Source organism: Blennius ocellaris (genome assembly GCF_963422515.1).
Source record: "Blennius ocellaris genome assembly, chromosome: 18".
Lineage (NCBI taxonomy): Eukaryota > Metazoa > Chordata > Actinopteri > Blenniiformes > Blenniidae > Blennius > Blennius ocellaris.
The window spans coordinates 1,572,678-1,585,843 of NC_137667.1; the positions used below are offsets into that span (position 1 = coordinate 1,572,678).

A 13,166-nucleotide genomic window follows, 5' to 3' on the forward strand; every position below is an offset into this window, starting at 1 on the left:
TAATACTTATTGAACCACCTACTTATATATTAAGACATTTGTAAAGTACATTTTGTATTTTGCGATTAAAAAAAACACGACCAACAAGCAGAATCAGCAGCAGGAACGCCCCGGGCCACTCCTTCCAGCCTCTTATGCAAATGAGTTCAGAACAATAAATGCGATTGAGAGACGCTGCTGAGCGTCAGAGGGACCAGGGACCAGGGACCAGGGACCAGGGACCAGGGACCAGGGACCAGGGACACTGGTGTGTGCTGCCGACACACACACACACACACACACACACACACACACACACACACACACACACTCACACCCTCTCAATGAAAATCTCTCTTCGCAGAAACGTCTCCAGGCTCGTCCGGATCTCGGTTCCGCCAGGCGGCTCATGCATGAACCCTCAACTCCCCCTCAACGTCACCGCCGGCGTCTTTGAACCGGAGCGTTCGTGCAACGCCTCTCGGCGGAACGCCGTGGGCCCGTACGTGCTCTGCGCGTTCGTGGGCTCCCTGTCGGTCCTGATCATGTGCGGGAACCTCCTGGTCATCACCTCCGTGGTGTACTTCAAGAAGCTGCACACGCCCACCAACTACCTCATCCTGTCGCTGGCCGTCACCGACCTGCTCGTCGGCGTCTTCCTCCTCCCCTTCAGCGCGGTCCTGTCCGTCGGGCCGCGCGGCCCCGTCGGGACGTTCCTGTGCTCGGTGCGGAACACCTTCGACGTGTTCCTCTGCGCCTCGTCCATCTTCAACCTGTGCTGCATCTCGGTGGACCGCTACTACGCCGTGTGCCGGCCGCTGGCCTACGGGGCGAACATGACCGTCCGCGCCGCGCTGGTCATGATCCTGACCGCCTGGACGGCCTCCGCCCTGCTCGCCGTCGCCATCACCCTCCGCCGGCCGGACCCGGGGCGACCCGCCGTCAAATGCCAGATGTTCCAGGTTGAGACGACGGCCGTGCCCGGCGCCATCTTCGCCTTCTACATCCCGGCGCTCGTGATAATAAGCGTCTACCTGAAGATCTTCACGGTGGCGCACCGACAGGCGCGCCGCCTCCGGGGCCCGGCGAGGAGCGGCGGCGGCGGCGGGCCGGCGGTCAGTCGCACGGAGAGGAAGGCCACCAAGACCCTGGCGATCGTGGTCGGGGTGTTCCTCCTCAGCTGGTCGCCCTTCTTCCTGTCAATGTCCTTCTACCCCCTGAGCCGGAGCGCCGCGCTGCTCGGCCTCATCGAGGCCTTCAAGTGGTTCGGCTGGTCCAACTCGCTGCTCAACCCGCTGGTGTACGCCTTCCTCTACAGGTGGTTCAGGGCGGCTTTCAAACTGATCGTCTCCGTGGAGATTTTTCGACAGGATCTGTCCAACTCAAAACTGTCTTGATTTTTTTCTTTTTTTTTTTGCTAAGATAAGATAAGATTGGACAAGATAAGACAAGATAAGATGAGATAAGATGAGATAAGATAAGATAAGATAAGATAAGATAAGATAAGATAAGATGAGATGAGATGAGATGAGATGAGATGAGATGAGATGAGATGAGATGAGATAAGATTGGACAAGATAAGATAGGATGAGATAAGATAAGATGCGATAGGACAAGATAAGATAAGATAAGATAAGATGAGATAAGATGAGATAAGATAAGATAAGATAAGATGAGATGAGATGAGATGAGATGAGATGAGATAAGATTGGACAAGATAAGATAAGATTGGACAAGATAAGATAAGATTGGACAAGATAAGATAAGATAAGACAAGATAAGATGAGATAAGATAAGATAAGATGAGATGAGATGAGATGAGATGAGATGAGATAAGATGAGATAAGATGAGATAAGATAAGATAAGACAAGATGAGATGAGATGAGATGAGATGAGATGAGATAAGACAAGATAAGATGAGATGAGATGAGATGAGATGAGATAAGATTGGACAAGATAAGATAGGACAAGATAAGATAGGATGAGATAAGATAAGATGAGATAGGACAAGATGAGATAGGACAAGATAAGATAAGATAAGATAAGATACGATACGATACGATAAGATAAGATAAGATAAGATAAGATAAGATAAGCCTTTATTGATCTCCTCAGTGGAAGTAGTTAGTACCTGCACAGGTAACAAGGTCTCGGTTACCAAACTAGTTTTCCACTGAGATTTTGGGCCTGATTTTATATTTTACACTGAAAATACACACTTACACAAACTGTGATTAATTAAGAAGAACAGCATCAGCGAACCCGGAATGATATTAATTTGTATGTTAAACAAACAAACCCAAAAAATATGAAATCAATCATAAATAATAGAATCACAAGTTACATGAACGATGCAAATTGTGTTTTTCTAATTGCCTCGGTGACGTTCTGTTGCCGTCCATACGATGGCCTCATCGGTCCAGTTCTTTATTTCATTATTCCGATGAACTCGGTGGAGGGTTATAAAAGCGAGTGCTCAGTGCGAATGCTCTGCGGGAGTGTGGTCGAACGCACTCCTCCGCACCGCCTTTTGTTTTAAGATCAGCCTCTATTGATCTCACAGTGGAGAAATGTACTCGTGACATTCTGCTCTTAAGGACTCGTGAGGAAAGGAAAGACAAGGAATGTGCAAACAGTAAGAATAGAGGAATCTGATATACAATGACTATCAAATAGGACTAAAAAGAAGATAAAAATCACAAACTATTATAAAGTATAATAAATTCTAAGGGGAGCAAAATATACAGTAGGATGAGATACAAGGAAAATAAACTATGATGGGGGGCAAAGTGTAGGATAAAAGTACAATAAACATACTATAGTAAAAAAAACAATACCAGTGTTGCAGTGCAGGGTCAGTCCTAAACAGCAGGTCTAACTTTATGTGTAACTCCCAAACTGACATGTGCTCGTCTCCGTCCCGTCTCGGGTTTTCACCGTCCGAGATTTCACTCTGGCGTGCCGCGAAACGTCCACGTCTGTGTTCTGACGTCACCGTAGCTTTGAACGTTGTCGTGTCATTTAGGAGGTAAACAAACTGCTGAAGTGGCGCTTTTCTTTTCTTTGTTTGTCCAAAGTGAGTGGATGACTCGCTGAGTGGTTCAGGCAGAGACGTGTGGCGGCATCTCAATCCTCCGTCGCGCTCCGGCAACAGCATGAAGCAGAGTGAATATAATATGAATAATGTGATAAATATAATGTCAAGTTATGAGTGAGACTTCTGACAAAAACGACTGCGTGTGTGTGTGTGTGTGTGTGTGTGTGTGTGTGTGTGTGTGTGTGTGGGTTCATGTTAATTAAATCCAAAACCACACAATCAACTGTTTTCTCTCTCTCTCTCTCTCTCTCTCTCTCTCTCTCTCTCTCTCTCTCTCTCTCTCTCTCTCTCTCTCTCTCTCTCTCTCTCTCTCTCTCTCTCACACACACACACACACACACACTGTAGATTGCAGATTGTCACTCAAGGCATCAAAACTACACTGAAAAAAGAAAATAGTTGCATTAAATTAACTTCATTGCCAGTCGTGTGCAGTCAGGGGCAGCACCGCTAGCACCGCTAGCACCGCTAGCTAACCCTAACCCTAACCCTAACCGCTAGCACTGTCAAACATGATTTTCCTTTTTTCTTTGTCTTTTTAATAATTAAAAAGTGATTCTGAAATCTGTGTCTTAAATCAACTAGTGACTTTAGCAACGTCATCAAGAAGACGACTGGTTCTAGTTTGCGGAGCTCAAATCTCCTACGTCCTCTAAACGCATCATCACAGCTCCTCTCCTCCGGGGGCTAGCAGTAGCTTCATTGCTAACCTCTGGTGGAAGCTGGACGCTGCTATTGGGTTAAAATGTAGAGTGACAGAATCACCGGCCAATCAGATGAGGTGTTGTTGACGTTGTCATTGAAATGAGCTTGACTGATTGGAGGGGGGGGGGGGACACCACCCCGCTACTGTTCATTGCTTTGATTAGTCACATCTAAAAAATAATAAAATAATAGTTATTTTAGTTTGAATTTAATTCTTTAACTTAAAGTTAATTAAGTGTGAAAAACGTGATTAATTTCGATGTTACCAACTGAAGCAATTGGGATTAATGTCGTAAACAAAGACGCGACAACAAATCACTTGGTTTTGTTTTATTTTAGATTCCACAACGCAGCTCCATTGCGATCCCACTGTTGTCCAGCAAAAGGAAACAGATGTTTTAGACACTCTCTCTTAGTTTTTGTCGCCAAATTCCCAAAGCGACCAGAGTAAAAATTAAAAAAAAAACAAAACAGGACACTGAGGATCCACACCTCGCTGCAGCGGTTCCTCCCTCACCGACACTCCTGCAGGTCATCTACTAATTGATTGCCCCCACCTCTTAAGTCCTGCAGCGAGGCGGAACCCTCTCCACTTTGTGAAAACACTGTGACTGACGTCTCCATGCTAACGGGGGGGGACGCAACTTTTCGAAAAGGCTCAGACTCTGTGAAGATTCTGGAAATGCTGCAACTGGTGCTCAGTAGAGGGACAATAAGAGCAATGGCTCCCAATCCATTTTCTCCTGAGATTTGGTGCTTTTATTTTGACAGTCGTCCGTCCATATGAGCGTCCAGGCCGTCGCCGCTGTCGTTGTTTGAAGCGTGTCGTTCTCCACAACAGCGCCGCCTAGTGGCCTGACACGAGAACATCTTTTTCAATGATTCTGCCTCTTCCGCCTAAAACGTTTTCAAAATGCTACGACGTAAACGTGAAGCTTTTCAGAAAGAAGAGTGGTGTGTTTTCACTTGGGGGGTGTGCGTGTGTCTTTCCTCCCCCCCCCCCCCCCCGCCCCCTGCCCCCCCCTCCCTGTCAGACAAGCCCCCTCACTGTCCATTTTTAAAACTTGTCTTAGTGCCTTCATTTTTTTTTTTTATTGTTTTAACTTTTGATGTTTTGTTTATTGTTTTACCATCTGATTGTTTTTATTGCTTTAATTTTTTTTATTGTTTTTATTGTTTTAATGTTTTATTTTGCCTCTTATATTTTTATTTCAATGTACAGCACTTTGTCTCAGCTACGGCTGCTTAAAGCGCTTTATAAATAAAGTTGAGTTGAGTAAAATGACAGCATGAGACCAACATGCTTTGCTTTAGTGTCTTTTAAATGTATATAATCATAAAAAATTAAAGAAATGTCATTAATAAAAGGATTTTAAATTATTCTGAAGGTTTACCATCGTCCATGTTTAATGTCTCCTGAATGTGGTCCCATTGGTCCCGTTGCCGTGGAGACGGCAATGCCCAGAAACGCCCCCCCCGATCACTCATTTCATATGCAAACGCCCCCGTTAAGACTCGTCCTCCATCGGAGACGTGGCTTCGTGTCGCAGAGACACTGGAACTGTGCTCGCGTGACGCTCTGCGCTGTGATTCTCGCCACGGGTCGACCGATGCTTCCTGAATGGAACCGAACTCGTCTCTCGGCGGGGGCGCCGGTCTCTGCAGCCGATCCCAGCGAGACGGGCGGGCGGGCACCTCGCCGTACCTGCCGTGCATTTTCGGGGTCTCCCTGTCGGTCCTGGTCACGTGCGGGAACGTCCTGGTCATAACCTCCGTGGTCTACTTCCGGCAGCTGCACACCCCCACCAACTACCTGGTGCTGTCCCTGGCCACGGCCGACCTGCTGGTGGGGGTTCTGGTCTTGCCCCTCAGCACCGTGCTCTCCGTCGCCCCCTGCTCCCACCTCGGACCGGCGCTCTGCCGGGTCCGGGGCACCTTGGACTTGATTCTGTGCGGGACCTCCATCCTGAACTTGTGTTTCATCTCGGCCGACAGATACTACGCGGTGTGTCGGCCCCTGGCCTACAGGACCGGGATGACCCCCCGCGCCGCCGGCGTCATGATCGCGGTGAACTGGTGCGTCCCCGCCCTCCTGACGTCGGTGACGGCTTCTCGGGGCGACCAGAGCCCCCCGGGTTTCAGGTGCAGCGTGTTCAACGTCACGAGGCCGGTCGTCACGGCGGTGACGGTCACGGCTTTCATACCGGCCGTCGCCATTTTCTCCATCTATATGAAGATCCTGACGGTGGCGCTGAGGCAGGCTCGCAGCGTCCACAACCCGGCCGTCAGCAGGTCGGAGGGAAAGGCCACCAGAACTCTGGCGATCGTCGTGGGGATGTACCTCACGTGTTGGACCCCGTACTTTCTCTCCATCGCGCTCTACCCCGCGACCGAGGGCCGCGTTCCCCGTTCTCTGCTCGAGGCGTTCAAGTGGCTCGGGTGGTCGAACTCCATGTTCAACCCGTTCGTCTACGGCTTCTTCTACAGGTGGTTCCGGTGTGCTTTCAAAATGATCGTTTGTGGGAAGATATTTCGGGGCGACTTCACTCATTCCAAGCTCAGTTGATTGTTTCATTTGTCGTCTTCCGGCTCCGCCGTGGGGCCGACTCTGACCGAACCTTTGAGCTTTTCAGTTGAATAGAACGCCGGTTCGTCCAACGTCTTTTCACTGAACTGTTCTGTCGCTGCGTTGCTGAGATCGGATCTCTGAGGTTGACGGTTTTTGAGGTCCTAACGGCATTTTTCCTAATAATGCCGTCACTTTCTGGCAGCGTCAGTTACGTAGCGCTCGACTTCACTCTTTACTCAAATTTCCAAATTTCAACACTAAAACCAGCTGCTGTCCGTCTGAATGACGCCAATGTGACTTCCCAGTAACGCAAAAATCTATAAAAAAAGAAAGCATTAAGCCACGTGCAACAAAAGAAAGCCCGTCTGTGTATTTCATACAGTGAAGACGGACGACTTCAAGTCATTATGAAACGTGAATCAGTCTCAGAAATGTACCAGAACAATGTTCTACTAATGCAGAACAGGCGATTTGATTGAGTTTTCTGGTGTAAGTCCGTCTGGGACTGCCACCGTGATTACTGACTGATTGTTGGTGACCGAAGAAGTTAAAAAGCGTCTTTTCTGTCCTGGACTCAGCGTCTTCCCGTCGAGCGGAGCCCGGCACCAGGTCCCGGCCCCGTGGCACAGAGGATTTAATCAAAACACCGAATTTGAATGGAGAGAAGTGAGACTGAAAAGTGAGGATTAGGGAGTGGAATTTTTCAACTGGATGAAATAGGAAATTTATGGAAGACTGTAAAGCAGGGTCCAGAAGGGTCTAATCCGGCCGCCATGGGATTTGTTTTCTTTTTTTTAAAATATAAATATGAAAACTGACAGAGGCTGATCTAAAAACACTCGATTGGCAAAACCGCCCTTGGTCAGAATTTGACCCCCGACATTAATGCGTCTGTGGAGGTCACATGACGCAACGCCTTTCACAATAAAACAATGAGTCCAACTGATGTGAAGTGATACTTTAGACACGTAAACTCAAAACAATTTCCAGATGATGACAAATTGTTTTAATCCTGAATAAAAATACGATATCCAGATACAGGTGACAGGTTTTTTTTGCAAATATAATATCTGATTTCCTTTAATATGTATATTTCAGAATAGACTGGCAAATTCCTGCAGTTACAAAAGGATCAAAAGAAGGAAAGACTTTAACATTTGTCCATATCTGCAGTTTAACATGTTATGTTTGACTTGTTGGGCCTCCAGAGGTCAGAGGTCAGATCAGGTTGATGTGGCTCCTCAACTGGAATCGGTTTGAACGCCCCTGGTCTAAAGGGCACGTCGGAAGAAAAAATAAAAATGCTGAATGTAAGCGTGGCGCCAGGCGAAGGACTTTCTCCTCAGGAATCGTTCCAGTAGTTTGTCCCGCTGTGTGGAAATGAGACGGTTGTTATTGTTTCCCGTGACGTTCCACGTCGTCGTTACGTGTCACTTTGATCCACATTGTGTTCGTCAATATGAACAGTCGAATTGATTCTGTATTGCTTTGGATTCATGTCGGCTCCTGTCAAATCCCGTTCCACATTCATTTCCTGTGTGTGTTTACATTTCTCTGTCATGTTTTGTGACGTGGTTATCGTCACAATCGCAAATAAAAGTTACCGATTATGATTGCAAGACGTCGCTTAGCACTGCATTCGTGTTTTCATTGACACCCATAATTTTCAAAATAAAAAGAACATTGTCAATCGGTCATTGTGAAAATGTTTTATTTTTTTTGTTTCTCAATTGTTTCAGTTTTGTGAAGTCAGTCAGACAGTTATAATAACTGTTGCTATTTCTGAACATCAGTGCTGTGTGGAGACGCTGCACATGAAGTCGCTCTGGTAAGAGAGTAAAAAAAAACGCAAAAAAAAACCGGAATTAAATGTTAATGAATTAAACGTTTCAAATCAATTAATTAAATGAACGCGTTATTTTTGAGAGCACTTGTAAAAAGTCATCAATTATGAAATTATTTACCCAAAAAACTAAAACTTCCAATTGTATTCTGAAGGTCTAATTTGCATCAGTGTCATTGTTGCTATGGTAACCAGTCCAATGACTGCGATATGCAAATGAGGCACAATGATTAAATCTGAGGCGGCGGTGTCGCTCCGAGTCACAGAGACCGAGGCCGACGAAACGAGACGACGAGGCTTAGACAACACACACACACACACACACACACACACACACACACACACACACACACACACACACACACACACACACACACACACACACACCGGTCTGGACGGTTGTGCTACACTCTGCTTATGCATGTATGGAAGCAAAATTCTCGTCCAACGTTACCGATTCTGTTCCGGACAGACATTCCTGCAATGACTCAACGTATCCGGACGTGTCCGCCGGCGCCGGCGCTGCCGTCGGCCCCCTGCTGCTGTGCGTCTTCGTGGGCTCCCTGTCGGCGCTGGTGACCTGCGGGAACCTCCTGGTCATCACCTCCGTGGTCTACTTCAGGCGGCTGCACACCCCCACCAACTACCTGGTGCTGTCGCTGGCGGCGGCCGACCTGCTGGTGGGGGTTCTGGTCCTGCCCTTCAGCACCGTGCTCTCCGTCGCCCCCTGCTCGCGCCTGACGGGATTCCTCTGCCGGGTCCGCGGCACCTTCGACGTGTTCCTCTGCACCGCCTCCATCCTGAACCTGTGCTTCGTCTCGGTGGACCGGTACTACGCCGTGTGCCGGCCGCTGGCGTACCGGGCCGCGATGAACGGCCGGGTCGCCGCCCTCATGATCCTGGCGAGCTGGGCCGTCCCCGCCCTGCTGGGCGTCGGGGTCACGCTCCGCGGGGCGAGCCCGACGACGCGACCCGACGCCGGGTGCAACATCTTCCAGGACACCAGGTCGGCCATCGCGGGGACCTTCGTGGGGTTCTACGTACCCGCCGTGGTCATTTTCTCGCTCTACCTGAAGGTCTTGACGGTGGCGCTGAGGCAGGCCCGCGGCGGCGGCGGCCACGGCACGGCCAAGTCCGGGGCGTCGGCCGGTAAGGCGGAGGGCAAGGCCACGAAAACTCTGGCGATAGTCGTCGGGGTCTTCCTCGCGTGTTGGGCTCCCTACTTCCTGTGTATGTCTTTTTACCCGTTGAGCAAAAACACAATTCCGGTTCCCCTGATCGAGGCCTTCAAGTGGTTCGGCTGGTCCAACTCCATGCTCAACCCGTTTGTTTACGCCTTTTTCTACAAGTGGTTCCGATCGGCTTTCAGAATGATCGTTTCCGGGGAGATATTCAGAGGCGACTTCACCGATTCCAACTTGTCTTGATTCACGGCGAAACACTGATGTGTATACGTGTATATTTGCTTTAAATTACATTGTCGCTGTGTGTCAGAAGACCGAACTGCCCTGAATGTTACGGTCGTTAACGGTACGGTATGGTACGGTCGTTAACGGTACGGTATGGTACGGTCGTTAAGAGTAAACCGTGTAAATCAAGACAGATGAATGATTGAATGGATGAATTTGAACAAGTCAACGGGTTATTATTATTGTTGTTGCGTGTCTGTGGGGTTGAACTGAGGCACTAAAAAAAAAAAACTGAGACAAGAAGAGGATGAAGAAAAAAGAAAACCGAGAAGCTGTCGCTGCAATATACATATATATGTATATATATATATATATATATATATATTTTTTTTTTTTTTTTTCCCCCGATGTCCCTTTAGGGGCTCCATAGAAACTTTTACCTTCATCAACGGAAGTTGGCCGAGAAGGATATGTTTTCATCTGTGTTTGTTTATTTATTTATTTATTCAATGTTTATTACTTTAGCCAACAAACTTTGAATGACCAACAAAGTTGGCCAAGGTTATATTGGCCAACTATATATATCTATATCTATCTATCTATCTATCCATCTCTCTCTCTCTCTCTCTCTATCTATCTATCTATCTATCTATATATATATCTTAGCGGGTCCGCTCCTCACAGGTTCTACTGTAATCCGTTAAAGCAGATATTTTCTCTGAAACCAAAGAAGCCTGACGAGATGACAGACGACAACACAATGAGCCCGTAGGAACCAACAACTAATCCAGCAGACGACAACTACGTCAACATCACGGTTGTAAAAAGAGGTTTCCTGGTGGCGGCCCTCATCAGTGGCTCGTCTAAAACATTTGTTGGTTCTTCACCTTGAACTGACCTCAGATAAGGTTCACGTCACATAAAGCTGTAAAAACTACACAAAGTGTCACTCGTCACCATGAGAATGAATAGAAACGCACTTCTGTACAATTTTTATTTTCATAACACAATATACAGACTTCAAAGCTACAATATACAGACTTCAAAGCTATATACGAAGCTTACAGAAATAGTTCACGAAAGTGCAAATTGTCAACGGTTCAGTTTGTTTATGTTTGGTTGTGTTTGTTTGTGCTGAAGGGAGAGAACAACAGAGTCAGAGGAGAATCCCTGCGGCCAAAATGAGTCTCGACGGAAATATTCCGCAGTTTCATTTTAACATTCTGATATCAAACGTCGGATAAAAATATTGCACTTTAACACTGTGGAGACGTCGTCCTCGGCTGGACTCAGGCGTTAATGAACGTCTCAGTCGCACTGTTGCTGTTTGCGCTTGAGTTGGCCGCCTCGGAAACGCGGTAGACGTCTGAAAAGCAAAGAATGTCACCGATAAGTCCACTGATTGAATAAAGAAGAAAACTGCCCCTCAAAGACTTGTGATCCTGATATTCCACAGACGTTTAACGTCGTTTGAAAAGTCAAGATTTCGAGATTTTCTTGAATGAAACTATGAATATGGAAAGCGACTTACTTCTGTTTCTCCAGAGACGGTTGAAGATGTTCCCTCCACTGGAGGAGGAAAGGCCTCCGCTGGTGCTCTGAGGGACAAAGACAAATGAAATCGAAAGCAGGAAATTGTACTTTAGGTCACTAGTCAGTCGTTGTACAACTGCATTTGTGAAATCAAAGGGGTTGGCGAGGAAGGAACTGCGCTTTTTGGCTCTTGCCATTATATACATACAATATTTTTAAAAAGGGGAAACTTTCGTAGTGTTTCCATGGTTACAACGGCGCTTAGAGCCACTTAAAAATAGGCCTTGTGGAAAATGGTTACTAAAGTCCTTTTCAGAGTTTCTGTCATTTCCGTGTAAACGGACGTCATTTTCAAAACATGCTGTGTAAACCAAAAGCATTTCTGAAACAAACATCCAAAACTTGAAAATGAGTTCTAATTCTGAGAGAATGAGGAACCTACTTGTGTTGGAGGAGAGCTGCTGCTCAGGGCAGGTATTCTTCTCGAGAGGAGAGCGCGAATCTACACACAAACACAAAGTCACCTGAACTTTTCAGCAAAACTGTCATTTTGGAAATGTACTACATTTGTCAGCATTTTGTTTCTTTTAATAAAATAATAATAACAATAAAGATCTTGTCAAACCTTCCTTTTAAATTCAACATACCTTTGAATCAAGTAGAGTTCCAAACACTAGAATGAAGAAACCCTGGAAAAATCAAAAATCAGAATGAAAGAACAAAAAAACATTACGCAATACCAAACTACTGTTGGGACTGAAGTTGCTGGGCGAAAACCCCATGAGGGCGATACCTGGAATGAATTGAAGAATGCAAAGGCAATATGGATGCCTCTGTTTTCTGGCGATATCATGGTTCCGACTCCCAGTCCCCAGGTCAGTCCAAACAGAGGCGTCAGAATGGCCACGCATCGCAGGACCACCAGCAGGGAGTTCTTCTCGTCCGGGTGAGACAAGCCGCCCACACCTCGTCTGAGCATTTTGAACAAGACGACGATCACAATCACAAAGTTGATCAGGACGATGACCAACGCCGGTATGACCATGGCCAGCAGCGCCCGGGTCTCCGTCCAGTTGAGCCAACAGGCCAGATCTTCCCTGATGTAGCCGCCTTGTCCCGCGGTGGCGGCGACGGTGACCACGGCGATGATCAGGGGGCAGACGTAGCCCAGAGTGAAGCCGATGGCCAACATGGTGGACTTGGACATTTGGGACAAGACCATGACGGTCCGGTATAAGAGCAGGAGGGCCGAGACCAGCATCCAAAAGAACACGGCCAGGTAGAAAAAGTGCATGAAGAAGGTGGCCGTGGTGCACGGTCCCACTGGCACCACGTGGTCCTCGTTTGGATTCTCGCTTTCGTTGTTCGCGATGGCGGCGCCGATGATGAAACAGATGTTGGCGATCAACAGGGACAGAGCAGTGTTGATGATGGCGACGTGACGTATGTAGGCGGTACTGTTTCTGGTGATGTCTTTCCAAACGTAGCCTTCGATTATGAGGCATATCACCAAGCTCGCCATGGAAATCCCAACTCCGATGTACGTGATGATATCCAAAAGCAGAATGATGTCTTCCGGGATGCCGGTCGACATCAGAATGGAGAAGGACGTGAGGTGGTCGCAGAAGCAGGTCACATTGCCGTCGCCTTGGGATTCCAGTCGACAGCCCTGGTCGTCCCAAGCGCCCAGAGAGTCAAAGAGCGTGAAATTCCAGAAGACACACTGCACATCCTGTTCCAGAGATTGGTTGAGCTTTTGGTAGGTCAGGGTGACGTTTGGGACCGAGTTGTCTATTTTGATCAGCACAACAGCGGCGTTGATTACGGTGGTGGTCTCATTGGTGCTGTTGCCCACGGAGGAGCCGAGCTCAGAGGTGGAGTTCCTCGTCGGCATGACGTTGTCCAGTGTCGGGAAGGTGATGGTGGTGATGGCCACGTTGGAAACGTCGCTCTGTGGGATGGCGATGAACACGCTGGAATTCAAATTGGCCATGAAGGAGTCGTTGAAAGCCATCCTGTTGAACAGGATG

At 47.6% G+C, this 13,166-nt stretch overlaps 1 protein-coding gene across 1 annotated transcript; it reads left to right on the forward strand.

The window, feature by feature from the left end:
* Positions 1-392: 392 nt before the first annotated feature.
* On the forward strand, positions 393-9,621 carry LOC308143230 (uncharacterized protein; the record flags this gene model as incomplete). Its single annotated transcript, XM_080513969.1, has 3 exons — positions 393-1,354; positions 5,448-6,278; positions 8,667-9,621. 3 exons carry the CDS (start codon positions 393-395, stop codon positions 9,619-9,621), a joined length of 2,748 nt encoding a protein of 915 aa, XP_080370095.1.
* Positions 9,622-13,166: the final 3,545 nt, after the last annotated feature.